The 23,966-nt window shown below is 32.4% G+C and overlaps 1 protein-coding gene across 3 annotated transcripts in view; it reads left to right on the top strand.

The window, feature by feature from the left end:
* Positions 1 to 23,966, top strand: part of LOC105342568 (uncharacterized) — a 38,093-nt gene that overhangs the window by 1,335 nt on the left and 12,792 nt on the right. For 2 of the 3 annotated variants that reach the window (XM_066067275.1, XM_034465988.2), the window contains exons 2-14: positions 4,292 to 4,353; positions 4,801 to 4,860; positions 5,004 to 5,078; positions 6,291 to 6,386; positions 6,784 to 6,865; positions 7,145 to 7,271; positions 7,622 to 7,706; positions 8,440 to 8,631; positions 9,427 to 9,559; positions 15,116 to 15,232; positions 16,362 to 16,489; positions 16,839 to 16,963; positions 17,881 to 18,023. In XM_066067275.1, coding sequence (XP_065923347.1) covers positions 4,292 to 4,353; positions 4,801 to 4,860; positions 5,004 to 5,078; positions 6,291 to 6,386; positions 6,784 to 6,865; positions 7,145 to 7,271; positions 7,622 to 7,706; positions 8,440 to 8,631; positions 9,427 to 9,559; positions 15,116 to 15,232; positions 16,362 to 16,489; positions 16,839 to 16,963; positions 17,881 to 18,023 — 1,425 coding nt within the window. The remainder of the gene's footprint in view (positions 1 to 4,291; positions 4,354 to 4,800; positions 4,861 to 5,003; positions 5,079 to 6,290; positions 6,387 to 6,783; positions 6,866 to 7,144; positions 7,272 to 7,621; positions 7,707 to 8,439; positions 8,632 to 9,426; positions 9,560 to 15,115; positions 15,233 to 16,361; positions 16,490 to 16,838; positions 16,964 to 17,880; positions 18,024 to 23,966) is intronic. The other variant, XM_066067270.1, reaches the window with a different exon arrangement.

Genomic DNA, 23,966 nt, shown 5'->3' with positions numbered 1-23,966 from the left:
AATAAAGATTTGACCATAAGAAGGACACAACAGACACGGGGTTTTTTTTGGCATTTGTTTACATTAGTTCTTAAGACTGGCACATTAAATCTAATGAACTGTTAAATGAATACAATCACTGTCTGAATCGTTTTACAAGCCTTTTACACATGATAATGCGTTGTGCTTATTATAACATTCATACAAGAGAGTTCTTATTTTCATGTATACATCGTCAGGATAACTCTACTGTTCAAATTTTTTACAATGAAAAGATTTTAGTTATTGGCCATTGTAATTCTGACTCATCATACACGTAAGAGTGTCGTCAAAGTTAAGTACCTTTCCTATATAAGGCGATCTACAAGAGGCAGATTAACTACTTTAAGTTCCATAATTTTGATCAATTTACCATGACATTTGCGGAAGTAGCAAATTAATTCATTTTTGTCGACATATAAACTATGTCCTTAATTAAGTGAGCTACAAAAGGCAGATAAACCATTTTAGTTTACTAATTTCTATCAATTTACCATGCCATTTGCCATTTGTCAAAGTAGCAAATACATTCATTTTTTCGACATTTAAACTATTTTCCGCCGGTTTCTTATTGCTCCGGTCGAACTCATTATCAGAATAGCCAGTTTAAAACAATTTTTGCCGCACGGTAAATACTATAACGAGCCATCGTGCATGCATTTTCTTTTTTCACTTAGCTTTCAATTATGTTTAATTCCTTAGCTTCAAATACCTCAGAACTCTGCATTAACTTAGATTGCCTCCATTTTTTAATGTCTTGCTTTTATTGTTGTGGTTCGCCAAGCGCCACTTCTTATACATTTTTAAAAAGTTTTGATGGCTGAAACTTCACGTTTTATGATTTGATTTTTTTTCTAATAAAGCAAACTTATTACAACTTGACATAACCATTTAAAACTAGAAAAAAAGTGAAAACGAGGAAAGTCATTATGTTAATGGGATCTGAAAATATAGCTGGTGATCCCAATTGACACCGTTCTCGATTAACACTTTACGAACAGTGATTTATCTTCTTTTGTTTCTTTTTTTTTTTAAAACGAAAATATTATGAAACATTGACTATTTACTATACAGTGAACTCAATGAAGGAGAACTCTATGAATAAGTTATGAAATACTGGATATCGAAGGATCACTTTTCAAAGGTGGAAATATATGGCTTTGTCACACGTTTTAGCATTGTAGCAGTCAAAGCCCCAAACCCTAACTTTTTTTATAAGGAAGACAAAAAGAGCTATAACAATTATGTGAAGCTAAAACGGTCCTACGGGGTTGCATGAACTGTATATTAAAATAAGTGACGCCGGGCGTATAGCATAAGCTCCCCTAACTTCGTCCCGATGTGCTAATAATGATATACATTTTTAAAAAAAGTTAATGTTAAAATTTCAACAATCTTTTTTTTAAAGTTTCATTTCTTATATTATAATTTTCTTTGGAATTTGGACACAGCTTTACAATAAAAAGATATTTATTTCGCTTGAATTGATGAGTAAAATAAATAAAAACAATTCTTTCTCGCCTCTTCATAACTCCATGCCTACAGATCAAAACATTTACTAGCGAAAAAACTAGGGCACATCTTGTTGACATCTGAATCAGGTTTTTAAAGGGGCATGGTCACGATTTAGTTTACATAGGTTCACTATAACATTAAAATATGTTTTTCAAGCTAATTTGCATATCTTATAAATCGTTTTATGCATAAATAAACAGTTCCTAACGTTTAAAACATTCATTTTAGGTTTGATGTCCTTTCTGATATATTTCATTTTATCAAATCAAATATACAAGAAGTAGTCATGTTGTATATTTGATTTGATAAAATGAAATACACCAGAATGGACACTGAGTTTGAATTTTCACTACAACATTTAAAATGTAATCAAAAGCTTTGTTAACATAGCAAAGAATTGTAAGCTATGTCACTCCCTTTTAACTCTACTACTGATGCTTAAATTTTGGTTGCCTGTTAGAAGTGCCTTACTGAAGCATTGTAAACATTAAAATCGGAAAAATTATGTTTGGCCAAAATTGTGATCATGCCCCTTCAAGGTGTCACTACAGTATTTCACTGAAGGTTCATTTCAAAACATGGCTGAAGAAAAATAATTCCCGAATTTTCCTTAAAATTTGGGGCGTTTCCGCTCGAAACAGGAGGTGATTTTTTTTTTTATGAGATTAAAAACTATGTGTAAGAGGTCTAACTATCCCAGTTTTGTAATAATGCGAGGTCATTTGAATTTTTGAAGCTTGTTGTTTCCGGAGGGGGTGAAAAGGCCCGAGCTTGATTTTCAAGCACATGTGTAACGTCGAAGTAAAGTATCACGCCTTGCTAGATGCAGCTGTGTATTTTGTTAGAAAATTGTAAATGAAGCGTTGTTTAAACAGATGTCAAGAGGATTTTTTCCAGAAGTTCGTTTTGAATTTTTAATCTGTGTGTAAAGTTGTGCAATTTTGGTAAGGATATATAGTACAATTTAATACTGTTGTGCAACCTTAAGGGTGAAAAAAACCCACTGCAAACAGAAAAAAGCACGGCTTGGATAACCTCGGGTAGGAATGACTAACTGCCACACGTAATAAAATCAAAAGTCCAGGGTTCAATGAAAATCAGATGTACGATGAAACAGATTTATGTCGATAAAGTATTTGTCGACCCGAAAACACTTACTTGTTTACGGCGATTTTTTATTCTACCTATAGTTTCAGACAAACACATCGTCGCACTTTTCTCTAAAATGACATCATAAATCACCGATCTATGATATCTATACTACTATATTATAATAATAGACTCGAAATGTTGGGCTTTCATACAGATAAATCGGAAGAGTACTGCCTTTTGTTTTATATATTTTAAACATCATTGGTAATTGAAGATTACCAATTTGTTTTTATTTTTACTCAATTAAGCTTCGCTAATTAATAATCAGTGAAATTTCCCCAAAAAAATCCCGGAAATCCTCTTGATTTTTTGAATTTTACAATCTAGTGCGTGCGCAATATATTCTCGCTAACGGGATCTTTAGTTTATGTTTCCACAATATCATATTTGCATTAATAAACTCAGAAACGATAATACTTATACGTATAAATTTCCATTGGAAATTTAATTGCTATATATTCTGTTCATATATATTTATGATTTTTTATGAGATAAATTATAAATTAACAAATATGCATATCTACATAGTACTTACTCTTGTCTTCGTGATGGCAACAAATATTTGATTTCTTACATAAAATTCACAATATATTTCTTAGGAGAGTGAATATATAATATATAGAATGTTTTATCGTTAAAATGATAAAAATATATTTATGTCCTACGGACTCGGTTTTACGATTGAATGCGTTCCGTGTATTGTCTCTGTAGCAAAGAAAATACGTGTTCGTTGTTGAAAAAGTGTTGAATTTTTTCATTTTTAGATGAAAGGTATTAACAGTCAGTCTCAAAATGGTTTATTATAATTAATTTGACTGTTATTTTCAATGCAACTTCATTAATTTTCTCCAAAATCGTTTCGAGGCGATTCTGCAATTTTCTGTTACATTACGGGAATATGGGAGGCATTCTAACTGACTATGGTGAGGACCTTTCCTAAGACACAGTTAGATTAGATCTATTGTAACTCAGAAAGTGTAGTGAAATTAATAGCATTGATTTGTTATGTCAATGTCAACAATACGGTGTGTCGATGTATCTATTTCGTATACATGTATGTCCGATATGCAATGTTAACCCATGCACGCACGGGTCAAAAACTAGTATAACATAAAATAATATCATGTGTCTTTCAATCAGCTTCCTGGTATTAATTTGAGAACAATGAATTTGAAAGAAAGAAATTGAATATACTGCAATGTAGTAAATAGTAAAGGCTTGACTATTTTACGCATGCTGAGCACAATATTTCCTATGATTAACGGAAATGATAAAAAAAATGATTAATAAACACATTTTTTTTTTCGAAAAATGTTTGTTGTAAGTTTTATCTGCTTTCACCCTTTTCCAGGAGAACTTGTTTTAAAACGTCCCCTGTCCTTTCCTCTTTGGTTTTAGATAATTTGTGTACATTATTTCATTAAAAAACACACAGCGAGTAAGCTTTATTCGGTATCTACTTCAAGATTTTTTAACATCCGAATGCTATTTTTGTTTATAATTTTCAATTTCCAATGCATTTGTTGTTTGTTGATGTTTTGTAGAACTGAGATTTCAGTTATACAATCGCAATTTCTCGAGGCGTTCCATATTTCTTTAAATTTAGCCATAAAACAACACATACTAGAAGACATCAGAAAAGAATTAAGAGAATACTATAACGCAATGGTAAGTTTTATGATCGACTTTTATAGCTGGTTACACCTGATTCTGTTGAGGAATATGGCAATTCCACAGCTTGCCTACACATTTTGCTTTTTACTATGTTGTTGATATTTGAACTGGCAACTTTGTTTTCTTTTTTTTTTGTATGCGTAATATTTTCACTGCTTTATTTGGCAGTAAACTTCGTATACAACTCGATTTTTTTAAGGAGAGGAGGTGTCGAATGTTTTTAACGAAGACGATGTGTTCAAAGTGTTAAATTTGAGCGATTTTTTCGGAGGGTATATGAAAGGAATACTGTTAATTAAAACATGATGTCCTCTTGGATTTTATGAATACATTTTAGGATGTTCGCCATTGATGAAACGTGTCGATCACTTCCTTTAATATCAAGAAAGCTTCTCTAAGGAATGTCGATAATATCATTTTAAGATTTGACATATTTTGTAGTCCAAACCTGAGGAAAGCGGAAGTGGAGGTAGACGAAATGAAGATGAAATTGACAGCAAGGTTAACGATCGACCACACAATGAAAGTGATTCATCTAGATAATAAACACGTTGTCAGTCGTAATTTTTAAGTCTTTCGAGACCTATCCTATTTTTCTGTGTGTCGGTAAAGTGGAATAATTTTGTTTGTTTTTCTTTTTCCAGGATATCGATCCCGATGACAAAAATATGCAGTTATTCTTGAGTATGGGTGTAGAAATAAACGGCGTTGTAAAGAAGGTCAGTTTCATAACTTTGTCAAAAGAAAAAGTTATTCTATCGATAAAAAAGTCTGACGGTTTGCGAATATTTCTTTTTAGATATAAAAATTTGTGGGGTTTTTTTTGTCCAAGAAGATATGCCTTACGATAGATAAAGTAAAATTTACAAAGCGTGATCCGATTTTTCCGCATTCTTTGTTCATAGTTTTACTAGTTTTACCATTGTACTTGATGCCCTGCACAGAACTTTTGTGGATTTATTGATTTCATTTATTTTTTTTAATGTTGTTTGTCTGTTTGGTTTCTTTTTCTCCTTTCTTTTTCTTTTTACTCATTTTTTTGATTTTCTTTCTATTCTTTTTTTTTTCTTTTTTGGCTTTTCTTTCGTAACAGTTTCCTAAAAAAAATATTTTGCTGTCAGTATTTAACGGAAACAATTTACAGTTAATGCAAATAAGGAGGTTTAAATTTGATACCAAATTAGCTTAGAAAGTATTAACATATATCAGGACTATTTAATTAAGAATTAATGTTAATAAAATGAAACAAGAAAAAAGCAGAAGAATGTGCCGACCTATCGAAACTTATTGTTTTGATAAAATATATATGTCAGTACAAGTTGTACGACAATTTCCATTTCAATAGAACGATATATTAACTGACATATACAATATTCATGTGCTATCACACATATGCCCGAATTTCAAATTTACCTTTTTTTCTCTTTCATCAGGAGATGTTGATCCTCTCTCTCTTTCTCTCTCTCTCTCTCTCTCTCTCTCTCTCTCTCTCTCTCTCTCTCTCTCTCTCTCTCTCTCACCTCCATTACAATTGAAAAAAAAAGTTTTTCTGATAGATCTGTTGTTTCTTATCGACAATCCTTCCTTACTGTTGAACTCAAATATATGTAGATCTAGACCACCATGTAGTAATCATATTTATTGATTTCAACCTGTTACAAATGTAAACATACATTAAGTTCACAGGAATTGATAAGTATCATAAGTACATGCATTGCAATAATATGCAAAAATAGGCTATCTAGTTTTAACTTGCACATTGACGGGTCTACATTTCAGATTATGTTGCACGATTTTCTGTAAACGGAAATAAGACAATCACACTAAATTTAGATTTCATGAATGGCGTTTACCATTCCGAATAAGTTCACTACACTTACTAGTTGATAGTTTTCATGTATTTAAGTGATAAACCATACTTATCTTCTTAGCCGAAAGGACTACATCCCGAAAATTCCAAGCTACTGAAAGAACAGAGTTTGGATAGGACATTACAAACAGACCGCGAGGCGGATAAGGAAGGACAAGTTTGTATATTGTTATGTCTGTATTTCCAGTTTCAATTTTATAATTAAAGGTATGCTCAAGCTTTGGAGATAAATATTGGCAACATTTTTTTGTCCTTTGTGTGATTGAAATCTAAAGAATGTTTTTGTTATACATTAATAGCTTTTTGTACGATCGGAACTGTACCTGTACCGTCAATCACTCTAAAATTACCTGTAACTAACAGTTCTGAAGCTACAAGAAAATATTTTTTTTTCGTTCTGTTCTATAACTGTTTCTTTTTTAATTTTTAATTTCAGACTGCATGTATGTTTCAGGCAAATTAGATATGCGACATGCCATATTTGTTCATTTGTTTACTGTATATCAGATTTTCTAATTACAAAATTTAATAGTACTCACTGTTTAACTTTTCAGAGAAGGAATAAAAGGAACTTTGGGCCAGGCTGGGTAAGATGGCCAAAAGGAATCGTACCTTATATACTTGATGACAACTTAGGTAAATATTTTTGAATGACCAATCGTATATATGCTTGTGCATTGGCGTATGTGTGTTTAGTTTTTCGACTAGATGTTGTTTATTTGCGGTTGGGGTTTTTAGTGCTTGAACTCAACCAAAAATATGTCAACCAAAAAAAAAAAAAATTAAAAAAAATGTAAATACAATAAAAGTACTGTTATGTTAAAAAATCTAAACTGATATGAGAATTATCATAATTATATTAAATTGTCCTGAGTGTAGTCATATTCATTTGTTATGTTTTTGTTCTTTTTCAAGTCGCAAACAGAAGATCTTTTCTTGAAGCAGTAGACTTGTTTAACAACCTTACATGCATCAGATGGAATCCTAGATCCCCGGAAGTTAAGGCGGAAGCAGGGCATGACGGATATGTCAAGATTCAAAGGTAGGTCTGATGATGTATCCGAAGTTAATAATTATCCAAAAATATTAAATAACATAAAATATGTTTACAGCGTTATAAAGATGAACTTTGTGACTGATTATGTTAATGTTTTATGCAATACAGTGTCTACAACCCGTAAATCGCACGCTGGACAGTTCACGTCTTTTATTTCTTTATTTAATTTATGAAATTCGACTTGATGCAATGTTTTATTTCATACATTTGATATGATATTGCATTTGGTAATTTTTTTTTTAAACAATCATGCATACGCTACAACGTATGACCTTAGATAAATTGTTACATTAAATATAATTTTACATTTTCACATGTTCATTACGTTATTACAGTGGTTCCGGTTGCAGTAGTTCTGGACTTGGATTTAAAGGGGACAGAGGACACAATATCACTTTACAAGAACCCGGATGTGGATCGGTGAGAACATAGCTAAGTATAGAGCCATTTTACCATGAACGTGGACTTTTGATAGGACTAACCTATCTATTCCTTGCAACTATCATCAAAACAATTTAAATGTGACGTTGGTTTTGGGTGAAATATGTACTGATTACGTAGTCATAACTCAAATCCCAGACAAATCGTGTTGACTGTAAAGAGCCATGGTTAGGGGGCAGCAATGAATGTTGACACGTTGATGTTCGACACAACTACATTGTAAAGCACAGCTCAAGCTATGATTAAAATGGTTCTAATTTTATCGCCACCATGTTCATATTTTTATCACCTTGCAAGACTTCGCCTGCTTGTATGAATTCTTTGAAAGATATGTGATGTTCATCAATTCAAATATGTTTTTATATTGAAAATAAGACGTTGTTTAGTTAGCAAAAGCTAAAGGCAGTTCCGCATGAGAAAAAAATATAATAGAGTTTTAGGACCAAGATTTTTTTTTTCAGACAAGTGCATGCTGGTATCAGTATTAAAAGATTTCCGATACAAAAAATATGGCAGTGAAATAAATCTAGAATTTTCGATAAAAATAGGCTGACGCAGTGAAACATAAATACTAAACTGATGCTTAGCTTGTTGATAAAAACTTCAAAAGGTTAAATTGTTGATTACAATGAAATTTTGACATCCTAGTACTGTTGTTTTAATGAAAAAATTGATAAAAAAAAAACATATTTGTCTTTTTCGTCTTATTCAGGTTGACATCGCAGTGCATGAGATGCTGCACATCCTCGGTCAGACTCACGAACAATCTCGTAACGATCGGAATCGGTATGTCAAAATCATCTGGAAGAACGTCATATCCGGTCATGAGGAAAACTTTTACAGGGTGTTAACCTACGACCGCAACCCGTATGATCTTGGGAGTATTATGCAGTATGAACCATTGGTAAAAAAAAAATAAGATGGTACATTTAAACAGTGTAATTAATAGATTTTACAAATAAACATCAAGTTTAAAAATTCACCAGGACATGAACCGTGTTGGTCATATGATCAACATTGCAACCGTCAAACAATATGTGCCTGCCCTTATTATCGTGAAATCATAAAAGTGTTCACACAAAATTGGACTTTTTTTTACTATTCTATAAGGATGTACATCTGCAAAAGTAAATAAAAAAAGATTGTTATTTGTTAAGGTATTCAATGTATAACGAAGGGATATTGAACAATTTTGAATCAGTTTAAACTAGTTAAATATGTATTGCTGGATAACTATGAAAGTGAAATGAACCAAATTCACATGACAGACAACATATAAGGAGCTGGGGCTAAGCATTGTGACCAAAAGGAAATTAAATGTATTATTCTTGCATGATATATTCTTATTGCATCAAAAGCTAAAAAAGAGATTAACCTTTTTTTCAATAAGAATGACAAGAGCTTGAATGTTGTATTGCTTGTCGTTTTTTCAGTGAAATACTCGTAATAGTTGATCAGAAAAAATGCAATCATAAAATAGTCCATAGTTGATGAGCTTCTATAAATCCGAATTAATTTGAAAGGTTACATACATTTTTCTCAGAAACAAAAATGTTGCATCAAAGTATATTAAATTAGTCAGGCAAAGTAAGTGTCACTGATACTTTTAGGGGGAAAGCGACCGTTATCAATCTAATTTTATGTATTTTTATGATTGAAATTATTATATATTAGTGATGATATATTCATCTATTTTCAGTTTTTCGGAGTTGATGATAGAGGAACAATGGAATTGAGGGACGAGAACCTAGAGTTCCTGGCATACCCAGATAAAAGACAGTTATTGACTTTCTATGATTTAAAGGATGTCCTAGACCAATACCGTTGCACAGGTATATGTATATAAGACTTCGAAATAATACCAATTTCGTTTTACCATCATAGAAATTTATTTTTAGTTCATACCAACAGATAGTAAAAAAAATATCGAACAAGCCAGTCGAAATTGATTGTGAATGATATACCGATATATGACTGATTTGCACCAATTCATTTATACCCATCCGGTCTTGGTAGAACGAAAATAGCCAGCGAGGTTTTCGACATGACATGGTTTAAATTGCATTTGAGGTGAAGGATATGACAGAGCGATTTTAAATGGGATTAAGGAAAGAAACATGTCAACATGCATGTGTATTGAATGATGGGTTGAACCTTCAGACAGATATGTTGCCCTCGGCCTTCGGCAACATTTTTGTTTTCAGGTTAATAAAATCTTGCGTGACTTCGTTTTAGCTCACCTGAACCGAAGGTTCAAGTAAGCTTTTCTGATCACCCGTTGTCCGTCCGTCCGTCCGTCTATAAACTTTTCACATTTTCGACCTCTTCTCATATCCACTGGGCCAAATTTAACTAAATTTGGTACAAAAATTATAAATTGTTAAAATAAAGGGCACAGCCCTTTTCACAAGGGAGATAATTGCGAAACAGTGAGTATAGGGTGCCTGTCTTTAAAAATCTTCTTCTCAAGAACCACTGCATCAGAAATGCCAATTTTTACACAAAAGCTTGTATATATAGTGAAATTTTAAATTTTAAAAATCGTGACCCTCGGATTAAAACTAGGGACCCAGGCGGGGTTCAAAGTTTAACATAGAAACACATAGGAAAATGATTTAAAAATCTTCTTCTCAAGAACCACTGCACCAGAAATGCCAATTTTTACACAAAAGCTTGTAAATATAGTGAAAATTCTAAATTGTAAAAATCGTGACCCCCGGACCAAAATTGGGGACCCAGGCGGGGTTCAAAATTTAACATAGAAATACATATGCAAATGTTTTAAAAAATCTTCTACTCAAGAACCGCAGCACCAGAAATGCCAATTTTTACACAAAAGTTTGCCTTGAAGATTCTAAATTGTAAAAATCGTGACCCCCGGACCAAAACTGGGGCCCCAAGCGTGGTTCAAAGTTTTACATAGAAATACATAGTCAAAATGTTTTCATGACTTTTGTTCCCTTTATTCAACTAAATTGTGCACCAAAAAACCCAACTGTGTATCCCTTATTATTGACAACTCACTGCATAAGTATATAAGGTTGTTTAATCAAGAAATGACGGATGAATACAATAAGGTGTAAAAATTCACTAAATATTATTTTGGTTTATCGCTTACATTTAATTTAGATACTGTGTCCGATAAGAATAAAAATTAATATGTAAATTGATTTGTTATCGGGCACGGTCTCCAAAATAAATGTAAGCGATAAATTTATCTTGTGATTTTGTTGCAATATTGCAGCTAGTTTGGGTGAGGATTATAGATACGGCAGATCAACGCATGTGGTGTGGATTTATTTATAAACAACCATACCATAGATAATCTTCTTTCACACGGGAATTAAATTTTTTAAAAAAGTATGTTTTATATTAATTCTACGTTTAACATAACCCGAACGCGTAGGTTTCGGCGAAAATGTCGTTTTGAAAAAACAAGCAAATCCGGATTTGTAAAAGTCGTTCCGGTTTGGGTTTTCATTTAGCTACTGATTTTTACAACCTGGATGAGAGAAAAACATGCTCAGAAACAGCATCGAGGTATTCATTATTCATAATACGAAGAAAATGAGAGTCTACGCCACTGTCAAAGAAAAAAAATTAAAAATGAACAAAAATGGATCAACACATGATCAAAGTTGGCAGTAAAAATCTTATTTCAAGATTGAATGATGTCGGTTGTCAAGTTACAGAGCCTGAACCATGCTGAGCCAACTTTTGTCCAAAAACTAAGTTTGTTGTATACATTTTTTAAAGTAGTCCATTAACAACTGAAATTACTACCCATCTTAATAAAAAAAATCAAAATGTTAACGATGAAGTTACAATTTTTGCATTTTTACAGCTTGAAGAAACTTAAGCAGCTTTTTACCAACACTGTACTGAATATATGTATATTCAAAAGACTTAAAAATTATACCTTTCCCCATTTACTTCTTTTTTAACGTCACGATCTGATGAATTTCTTACTATTTATTTTTTGTTCAATTTCAAGGGTGAATGAACCCTTTAAAATTATACTGAGATTTTAGTGTTCAAACAAACACTATTTGATGATAAATATGATAGTTATGGATGTAATATCTTGAAGTGTAATGCAAAGAGTCCCAATGTAATGCATTAAGTCAGCATATTTTACTTATTTTAGTTCTCACATGATAATGACTCCAAATCATTTACATTTGAAATGTATCTACATTTTTAAAAACATTTTTTTATATTAATAAAGAATAATAATGGGAAAGAAGAACTGGAATACACTTATGTTAAGGACCTTGTTTTGAGTTCTTAGAAGTATGTACAGTGAATCCTACAACATAGCTCTGGTATGTTAAGTTTTAAAATGTGTCATTATGAAAATGTATGAAATAATGTCATTATTTTGATGTGTGAGTCATATGTGTTTCATATGCAACTTGTTCAATAAAAAGAAAATTTAAAGTTTTCCTTTGGTTTGCTACGTTTGTGGTGATGAAAATCCATTGAATGTACCACTTGATGTGCTTGCAAGTCACTCCACTTTTCGCCCAGTACTACATGATGTACTCACAGAAAGGACATAAACCCAAATTACACAAAGTATTTGCTTGGAAAATGCAAGAACTTACATGGACCGAATCCGACCATATGTATTATATAATGTGTTGATGTATTGGTAACTGAATGGACGGCTTTCAATAAATACACATTTGTTTGTTTATTTTTTCCTCCCTCACTTGTAGGTTTTAATTTTTCATGTGATGTTAAACGTAGAATTAATTTTAAACAGCCTTAGGGAAACACTGTTAATGTGTTTCCCTCGTATACAAATGATGAACTCGTAAAACTTGCTCAAAGAGTGTTTAAAGCAGAAAGAAGATAATTTATTTTTGAACTTTGACATTTTTTCGATTTTTGTAAAAATGATGAGTTATGATTCATTGTATTACAAATGCATCACTACGTATTCTATAAGGAAATATACTGAGTATACTATCACATGGTGATGTTAAAATTGCATATAAAAATATAGTTGCATATTGTGGTATTAATGGACTTATTGTACGTACGACCTAACTCAGACAGCGCAAGCACGGATCGCTATCTCGCGGGATCTCTGGTCAAGGACGGATGAACCCATGTTTTATGTGTATTAATTTGTATGTTGTCTGCTTGTCAATAAATACTTTAATATGTACGAATATAGTTACACAAAATATTTTAAGTCTGATATTATTTGATATACGACTATTGGTACAGAAATTTAAATTAATGATTCCCATTTTAAAGAGAATGTCAGCTTGAGGCCTTTGTGGGCGTTCCTGCCTTTGAAATGTATAAAGAAGATTCTAAATTGTAGAAGTCGTGACCTCCAGACCAAAACTGCAGCCCCAGGCGGGGTTCAAAGTTTAACATAGAACTACATATGAAAAATGTTTTAATTTTTTTTTCTCAAGAACCGCTGCATCAAAAATGCAAATATTTACACAAAAGGTTGTATATATCGTGAAGATTCTAAATTGTAAAAATCGTGACCCCCGAACAAAACGTTAGGCCCCAGGAGGGGTTTAGATTTTAACATATATATGAACATGTTTTAAAATCTTCTTCTTAAGAACTATAATGCGACTGTTTGGGATATTACTATTCATACATGTACATCCTTAAATAATGTCGATTCTAATTTGTAAAAATCGTAACTCCCGGACAATTGATGGGGCACCAAGAGGGGTTCAAAATATAAACATGTTAAACAACATAAAGGAAACGTTTCAAAATTTTCTTCTCAAGAACTACAATGTTATAGTTTGTGGATTTTTTTGCATGCATACTTGGCTTATGTAGATTCGTAATTGGTAAAATCGTGACCCCGGACCAATACTTGGGCCCCAAGAGGGGGGTAAAAGTTTATTATAGAAATATAAAGGTAACATGTTAAAAAATATTCTTCTCGAGAACTACAATGCTTAAGATTGTGAGATTACTATCATGCATACAACCTTGGATAATGAAGGTTCGACAGTTTTAAAATAGTGACCCCTCAGGCTGGACTAATACTGGGGACGCAAGATGGGTTTAAAGTTAAATGTAGAAGTATATATGGAAAATGTTTTAAAATCTTCTTCTCGAGAACTACAATGCATCAATTTGTCAGATAACTACGTAAGCATCCTCAAATATGTAGATTCGAAATTATAAAAGCCGTGACCTCAATCTAATCCTGGGGCCCTAAGAGGTGTTCAAAGTTTAGCATAGAAATAATGAGGGAAAATGTTGAAACATCTTTTTCTAGGGAACTATAATGCTTCAGCTTGTGAGATTACTATGCAAGCATCCTTAAGGTCAGATAACACGTTCCTCGAGAATCTTGTTTGTATCTCCTCGTTATAGATAGTTCCTATAAAAAATATTAATTTTATTATAATTTTAAGAATGATTAAAATTTAATTAGATGTGGTTATGTGTCTAGATGGCCCTGTAGTTAGAACCGTGGCCGCTCACTGCCAGAAGCGTAAAACTATATGTTCTAGAGGTCGGAGTACAAATCCCCGCTCCGGCCGAGATAGAGTTCCTATATAGTGAATTTTGCTGTGCTGTATATGTATTTATTTTTATATCAGCAATTCAAGTGTATATATAGGAAATTGCATACTCTAGTATTTCGGAGAAATGCCTGGTAAGGTACCCTAATTTTTTACAAGAAAGCTTGTCAAAATAGTAGTAAATCATCAACAAATTCCTGGAAAAAGTTATATACAATTGAGGAACGTGTCGTTTGACCTTAAAACATGTATATTCCAAATAATTAAAGCTTTAGCACTGGACTAATACTGTGGCCCCAAGAGGGGTTCAAAATGTAACATAGAAAGATATATTGAAAATGTTTTTAAAAGTTTTTCTCGAGAACTATAATGCTACAGTTTGTGAGATTACTAAGCAAGGATCCTCAAATTGTGTAAACGCTAATGTAGTGGAACCAAGAGTTATCTTTCTTGATGTTCTGTACAGTCTGAGAGTTATTCCTCTTGAAGTGGAACTCTTCTACGTTCAGTTTCTGTGTACGTGTTGTCCCACCGCAGTGCTACACATTTTCATTCCTATGTTACTATTCATGTTGTTCAAGCTAACTATAAACCTCGGACCAATACTGGGTCCCCAGAAAGGGGTTCAATGTTTAAAATAGAAAATAGAAAAAGCATATGCAACGAAATGTAATGTAACAAGGAACTGCTGTTCAGGTGAGCGATGTTGCCCATGGGCCTCTTGTTTTTGACCCAACTGTCGTTAGATGCTATTTTGTATTAAAAAAAAATATAATATATTAATATGAAATGACTGATTTTGACCTGTCATCTCATTTTAATTATAATAATGGAGTTTTCGAATTAAAAAAAAAACCTTTTTTAAAGACCATTGTACAAACACTCCAAAATGTCAGAACGCCGGCTACACCAACACACATTGTGAGTGCGAGTGTCCTAAAGGCTTCACGGGGGCGCTGTGTGAGACGGTTGTCACTGATCCAGGTAAAATTGCATACTTGAATTCAGATTTGCAAATTATATGTTACATACTCGTAGTGTTTAGTGTAAACCAATGCTTCTTGAAACATGTAGAGTGAGAAATTTAAATCTGCATGCGTTCTCTTTAACATCTTAACAGAAAAAAATATTAAATTGTAGAAAGGGGAATAAGTGGTTAGCAATCATACCCAGCATATCCGTCGTAATTGTTTAGGTATGATTAAAGTACCGTCCCGATCAGACCCAACCTAACAGAAAGTAAACCCCATCAAAACCCTGGGTTTACTTTCTGGGTTTACTTTGGGTTTACTAGAGTGGACCAAAAGTAAACCAAGGGTAAACCAAAAGTAAACTCAGAGTGGACACAGAGAGTAAACCCCGATCAGAAGGATACGCCTGAAAGCAGACGCTAACTGTGTATTCGGAATATACAAGGGGTAGGAATTACAGGCAGTAGGATGGTAAGATAAAAATACTAGTCTGTTTCACACTTCAGTGCATACAGTTGACCAAAAAACCATTTTAAAGAAAACCCAAAGTAAACCCCGAGTTAATCCAAAGTAAACCCTGAGTGGACCCAAATTTTCAAAAAGTAAACCCAGAGTAGACCCAAAATAAACCCCAATAGTAAACCCAGTGTTTAGTTTGGGTTTACTCTAGTGTTAGGCTGGGTCTGATCGGTACTGTATACATGTATTATCATTTAGTTGAACGATATTGAATCTCTATATTTGATAGGTATTATCACGATGTCGATTAACTGTTTACATGACTTTTCTTCTAAAACAAATGAATACAGTCTTCTAAAGAAATACATAAAGTAAAAATACGTGCAGTTCAGAAATTTCATTTGTTTTTCCTACGTGTAATTTCGATTCGTTTATTTTAGGATTTGTTGGGTTTAAAGTACACTCTGTCCTTTAATTTACACAAGATTGTCGACAATATTTGATTTTTTTTTTAGTTATATGATGCAAAATGACGTTGAGTCGTCTCTTCCACGATCTATTGTTAATGTGGCTAAATAAATATCTTCTAAAAAATGCATTAATAAAGATTCTTTACGCCCACAATAAACATAAACAAAAAATGTACTAATTAATATTCAATGCATTTCTTTTTAATATCACAGATTGCGGTGGCTATGTAACACTGGAGGATGATACGTTCAATTTTGGCGTAAGCAGGGATATATCCGTCTCATCTCCAAACTACCCGGACCCAGTCGGTCTGGGGAAAATTTGTAGATGGGCCGTCAAGGTATTCTAATTATAAAGCGTACATGTAACGTATCAAACGGTATAAGACGGAAACAATTTGTATAACGGTTTTTTTTTTTCTTTCAAAATTTCTTGTTTTGAATTGAAAGCCTTATTTTGATATTGTATATGATTTATGATATTCTTTTCTCATGGTTTGTATTTTTCTTTTGGTCTATCGGTTTCTTTAGTCAAAGCAATTTTTTAGGGGGCTGAGATTTCTTTCTTTTTGCGAAATAATTAAATCATATCTGTCAAAGGGTATTCTTGAAGAAAATAAAAATAAATGGAGAGTTATTGAATTGAGAAAGTTCAAACCAGTTAGATCTAATATATATTCTAATTCGAAGGCACCGTCTGGTTACATCATAAAGATGACGATAGATGACCTTCACATGGCCTACAATTATGACAGAGTGCTCTGCTACCATTGGCTGGAGATCCAATACAATCTGCCCGGACAACCTGGCATTCGGTATGACCCTAACTGAAATAAAACGAACTCTATGACCGGTTGTATGTTATAATGATAAGCGTGATTTATTAAAATTCACAAACACGAAAAACGTAAAAAATCCTACACGTTATTGTGCAATTTTTAGCTCACCTGAACTGAAAGCTCAAGTGAGCTTTTCCGATCACATTTTGTCTGTCGTCCTTCCGTCTGCCCGTCTGTACGTAAACTTTTCACATTTTCAACATTTTCTCAAGAACAACTAGACCAATTTCAACCAAACTTGGCACAAATAATCCTTAGGCAAATGGTATTCAAAGTTGTGAACATAAGGGGCTACGCCTATTTTCAAGGGACTATAATTAGAAATTAATCAAAAAATTTGAGAAATTTCCAAAGATCCTTTTCTCAAGAACCATTAGGCCAGGAAAACTGAAACTTGTGTGGAAGCATTCTTTGGTAGTGTGGATTCAAAGTTGTGAAAATCATGGCCCCCTGGTTAGGGTGGGGCCACAATGGGGGGGGTCAATGTTTTACATAGAGTAATTCTTTAAAAATCTTCTTCTCAGAAACTCATGAGCCAGAAAAGCTGAAACTTGTCTGCAAACATCCTCATAAGAATATCCAGGGGGTAAGATGGATTTCATTTATACATGATCAACATGTATTATTGTACATCGTCCAGATAATTTGCATTTTGACTCTATTAAGCTGTTTTTATCACACCTATTGCTCATCAGGTGAGCGTTGTTGCCCATGGGCCTCTTGTTAAGAGATTACTGACTCTATATTTCTTTTGATTTAATGACAACAAATGGTGATCGTATGTTTATCCATGATGACAGTGTGATTTTAATTAAGTACCGAATGTTTGGAAAAGAGGAAAATTAAATGCAAAATACGTTTTAGATTTGATTTATGCTTTCCTTTTTTAACAGTCGGTGTGGTGATATTGTTGGTAAAAGTTTCTTAACCTCAGTTGATTCCCCGACATTTATGATTGTTACCATGGATACTAAGAGAGCAGGGAAAATGGCCGCGAATAAAGGACTAAAGCTTCATTTTAAGTTAGAACGCGAAGGTAGTACACTGCAAAATACTGTTATACTTAACGTCAATTCATAAAGCTAATGCATGATGTGGATATTTTTAAAAAATGTAAGTTAGGTAAATTTGTAGTGTATATATTATATTTCAAGAAATACATATTTGGTCAATAAACATTTTATAATCTAAAAGTTTATTCATATCTTGAATAAGAAATTAAACTAGACATGATCTCGTTGCGAGCAACGAGTGGATCTTCCGTTGGATTATGAATTAATGATAGAGTTGAATTAAAATGCTGACATTTACTATATTAACTTATTTTAAACTAATTTTTTGACATACACTGCAAAATTAAGATTTCTGGAAAAGTTCATTTTTAAACTTTAATATCTCTGCAATGCATTGTCTGATTTTAAAACGGTATTTAGTTTTGTATTCATTATAAACATGTATACAAACCTTATATGCTTTAAAATTATCGAAATTTTGGAATAATTTCCAGTGACGACTGAAGGTGACGGACGACCTGCTCAAATTAAATGGTGATAAGTTTAAAACATATTCTGATGGGAAAAAAATGTAAATTTTTTAATTGTAAAAATTTTTAAAACAAAATTTTCCAAATATGCTGTTTGAGCAAAGCGAAAGTTACGGACCATCGTCGATTTACCAGATTGGCCCTAGGAATTTAAAAATTAATTCCTGAAATTTTCAATTTTTTATCTTTAATCGTTATTTAGAAAAAAAGAGGACAAAATCACTTTTTACAAAAAGAAAAACGACTATAACGGTCGACAGAAGTGATGTCATCAACAAAAATGTATGTGATAAAAGACCTTAATATTTTGTATCATTTCTAAAAATTTCATAAAAATCCGTTGAAGCATATTTGAGTTATTTGAGTTTTAAGAAAAGTGTTCAGAAAAAAAGAATAATTACTAGATACGATCTCGTTACGAGTAACGCGTAGGTCTCCCATTCATTTTTTAAACGATAGATTAAAATATCAATGGAATTTTTCAAACTGATTTTGTTACGATCAACAACTTTGCATCTATGATGCATTACAAAATCTTTATCGTTTTAAGGTATGTGTAAGAGACTCCACGAGTCTCTTGGTCCCTAATATAAGGGGCCACCCCCTTTTTTCTTGAGTTCATTGAAAAGGTCTTACAAATACTAACATTTTTGTTTTTACTACTATCTAAAATTTTTTAGAAACAAATGATTGAATATTTTAGGGGTCAGCCCGCTAGATTCTTAATGGAACAGACACTGGTGTTTTGATTAATAGAATCGATTAGAATCATCGATGCAAACATTTCTTTTCTACAATGCTTAACAAAATATGTCTACTTCTCTAGATATATTGCGTCAAAGTTTAAGTACTTTGGTCCCTAAAAACCCCTAATTACGTAATAAATGGGCCTGGCAATGATTTTTTCCCTGATAGATATTGTTATGACCAAAACTCTGCTTCTTTAAAGCATTTCAAAATCTTGATCGTTTTTAAGTTATTTGTGATAGAGTTTACGAGTGTCTTGGTCCCTAAAAAGGGGCCTTGCCCCTTTTTCTTGATTTTGTTGGGAAAAAAACTTTTAATGGTTTACCAGTTTTGTTATATATGTTTTAACACAATATGAACTGATAAAAAGTATGAAAATTTTGATTCAAAATTTGTATCCAATTTTCAAGCCTAGGCAAGGTCCAAAACATTGCGCCAATGGCGTAAAAACTGCATTATGCACAACTTCATACTATGGTCTACCTATCCTGATAATTTCATAATTATATCTCTGATAGTTTTTTAGTTTATGTCAGCACAAAATTGGTCGTAAATACTTAAAAAATCGGCCGTAAATCGGAACCGGAAGTGACGATTTCAAAATTTCAAAAAGAATAATGACCACTGGCAATCATCTGTGAAAAAAAAATTGTCTAAATCGGCCGAATGGGTTTCGAGAAAATTGCGTACACGCAATTCGTAGAACAAATTAATAATAATAACTAGATTCTCGTTACGAGTAACGATTAGGTCTTCCGTCTCATTTGTTTTATACATGTATGATACGATGAAATATTGATACTTTCTGCGAGATCTGAGATCTTGTTGAAACTTTTTTTTTGTCTCGGTACCGGAAACGGACGGACGTAAGTGAATTGTTGAAAATAAAAGCTGATATTTGTTGGACGTTTGCTTAGTGTACATCACTGTTTATCAGGATAAATGAAACACCCAATAAAGTCTGTTTGATTTCTTAAAAACATGATTTTTCTTAATCCTTCCGGTAAATACCGGAAGTGACAGTTAACCCATTAAACATATCTTCAATCAATTGTCTATCATTCAGAAAAGTTCTGTGTCTCAACCACTTACAGTAACTAAAATCTCGCGGGTATCAAATTTCTTAAAAGGAAAGCCACATAAGATATTTGAGATATCTTACCGGAAGTAGAATAAGTTTGCTTATTTAACATTGTGTAGTTAAAGCTATACACGCTATAATTTGCGTCAATTTTGAATGACAGTGAAAACGCATGTGTTTGTCTATTTATAAAAGTTATCCTTAATCTGTAAATTACAAGGGTGAATTCCATCTCGTTACAAAGATATCGATTTTTAATTGTTTATTTTCCTGCCAGGAAAATATACCTTTTCATGAATATTGATGAAGGAAGAGCAAACCGACCTCATTGCGCATGTCCGCGGAGAACTAGGTGGTCGTTATTGTTTGCCTAATAAAAATTCCAACTTGATTTTTAATATGCTTAACAGTTGTTAATTTGAAAAACATACATGTATAATGAGTAAAATACGCTTGCCATTCACGATACTCTTACTTCTGCATTAACACTTATAGGATCTATAAATAGCACATATGGGAAAAACATAGGTCTACGTCATTTTTTTAAAGGAAGTATTCATATCTACTCACAGGCTTGTATTTTTTTCTTTTGTTTGTACTCGTATATCGGACAAATTTATGCTTTACTGAAAATATCCTTTCCTTTGTGAAACTATCACAATTATGAAGGTGTTGACCCTTCACCAGTTTTGGTAATATAGGCTAAATTTAGCTGTCGATATCACGTGATAGATTGATATTCACGAGGAGGCATTACTTTCCTGGCAGGAAAATAAATATTTTTTATTGTTTAATATTTGATATATTTGTTACGTGATCGAATTGAGCATTATAACTTACAGAATGAAGGTAACTTTTATTAGTAATCAAACACATACATTTTCCCCTTTATTCAAAATTGACGCAAATTATAGCGTGTATAGCTTTAACATATACAAGATTTTATACTGATATATTCATTCCATTTAAAAAAAAAAATAAGAAAAAAATTATAGTTTTTTAAATGCTTCCTGTGACGACTGGAAGTGGCGACAAATCAAACAAAATAATGTAAACACGGATACATTCATCGGGCTAGGATTTCAGACTCAGCTATGTTAAGGAAGGTCTAAGAATTCTATCACGTGTGATTTAGAAAAATTTGCATAAGCCCCGCCCCTTATTCATGAGATTTTACGAGATATGGGTATTTCGGTAATTATGAAACATCTACCAAAATGAATATGATTAATTATTGGGTTTGAATGGTTAAAGAAAGGTGTACTGAAATAAAATCATAAACTATTCTTTATATCTCGCGAAATCATGAAATTCCTAAGTCGTCTGATGACGTGTCGAGGTTGACTACGTCACACCGGCGCTTGCAGCTGTGATCAGAATAAACATGTGGATTTCAGTGATATATCTCAGAATTTAACTCGTTTACAACCAGCGTGGACATAAATCGGCATAGATATTGTTTTATATTACCTATAGTCTGTCCCAAGATATTTTTGCCTCATATTTTCTTCAATTATTCAATATTTATAAATACCTCTTGGTTGAGACGATGTTCATTCAATAGTATGAAAAAATCCCAAGAGTTCCCCTTTGAAACGCCCCCTCTAGCTTGTCGGGTATCAGTACCCGGCTAAAAATAAAAACTCTGCGAGGTTTTTCCATTGCCAAGGAGATGAAGACGCCCGGATGATAGCGTTGATACTGTTTTCGTTCGAGGGAAAAATGATAATGTGTGAATGAAGTTATCTTGGGAATTTTCCCTTTCATCGATTTTAACTGCACTTCAGTCACATGTATGTGTATTTTTATTAAAAATCGTTCAAATATGCAGCATAAATATCTTGGGACAGACTTTAATATTGTTGGATGGAACGGAAACGAAGTGAAATTCCTCGGCTTCGATTTGTTTACTTATTTACATTTGTTTTTCATGTAATAGTGTGTTCAAACATCAGTTTGGTGACTCAGTCAGGCAAAGTAATTGTTCTGCGTTTCGCTAGTTTTGATCATAGAGAGCGTTGAGGCTCATTGTAGCTTTTTTCTGGTCTCATTATCATATTGCGATAATATTAGATCGCATTTCCTCCATGTTCAAAGTACACAAAAAAAAGTCCATGGCCAAACACTGTATGTGCTAGCACTACAAAGATTACTGTGAGGATCTGGAATGATTATAGACAAGATTGTAATTTGTTTAAGTAAATCGAAATGTGTTATTTTATTCAGCCTTCTTTTATGAAGATCTAATTAATTTTATTTAAGACAAAATTAAAGTGTGTTCAAACTGAATTTCCACACATTTGAAAAATAAACATTTGATTATGCCTGTTGTATTATCACTGAAATTGAAACCGCCATTAATATGCCCAATAATAGAGTAATGTTTCATTTTCATGTTATTTTTAACACAATAACTTAATGCTAATTATGACACATTATTCATTTTCAGGGTTACTTAGGCAGTAGGTGGTCCACTGAACTGAAAACACTTCTTGGGATGTTGATAAAAAGTAGGTACTACAAATGTATATAAATATTTCTTTTACTCACTAACTTCAACTTCATGCATAGTTTGTTGTTTTTTAATATCATATTGATAATGACACTAATGTAACCTATTATAATAATTTGCATTGATATCTATTGAAATGAAATTTGAAATTTATATATATTCATCATTTCAGATATTGGTTTTCTTATCAACTGTACTACCTCCTTATATCAAAAAGACAGAAGAGAAGAACATGTAGTGTGCAAGAAGAATTGTCAATTACCCTAAATTACACATTATGACTGAAAAATACTAAAAATCAGAAAACACTAGTCTTGTTGAACAGTTTGTCACAGAAAAGCAATCTCTACAGTATTTGTAAAGTTGATTAACAAAATAAATTGATAATATTGATATATTGTTTCTTCTTGCTTTCTTTAATTAGTACTAAAATATCAATTATGATTACAAATAAACCTGATTATACATTAAAAGAACTTATTCACCAGCATAGTAGCATAAATTATTATGAAACATAAAGTAAATTACAAACTCAACACTTACACTCAACACTTACACCCCCCCCCCCCAATAAAGGCAACTGATGAAGTTATGTTTTTCCAATTTCAACAATTTTATAATGATGATTGGTGTGAACAGAAACAACATTTTAACATTATTCTAGTGAAATTCACAGCGTTAAATTATTTTAAGAATGAAAATTTAAATCATGATCTTAGTCAGTGTTGCGTTTGAATTTCATGCAAATGACGCTGAAAGTGAAGTGGGTCAGATAAAATGCAGTAGTGCAAGGGCATACACTTGATCAATTATATTGAAAATTTCCATGTCTTACCATTGTATCCCTATTATATCAAAAAGTGCTGTCCCAGTAAATTGCTGTTCATACACTGTTTACATTGAATTTAATAATTGTTCTTACTTGAATATTTTAAGCTCCCAGCATTTTTCGAAATTTTGAAGGTTTTTTTCAGAAGTTAGAAACAGAAATAATTATATTTGTTTATGTTATGCCCTTGCACTTTGCATTTGTTCGTATTATTCCTGGTTCATCTATTTTTAGCAGTATCACGTGACAGGGTATTCCAAAGAGACT

The sequence above is a fragment of the Magallana gigas genome, chromosome 1, assembly GCF_963853765.1.
Source record: "Magallana gigas chromosome 1, xbMagGiga1.1, whole genome shotgun sequence".
Lineage (NCBI taxonomy): Eukaryota > Metazoa > Mollusca > Bivalvia > Ostreida > Ostreidae > Magallana > Magallana gigas.
The sequence above is the reverse complement of the archived record's forward strand: the minus strand, read 5'-3'. Positions and strand labels throughout refer to the sequence as shown.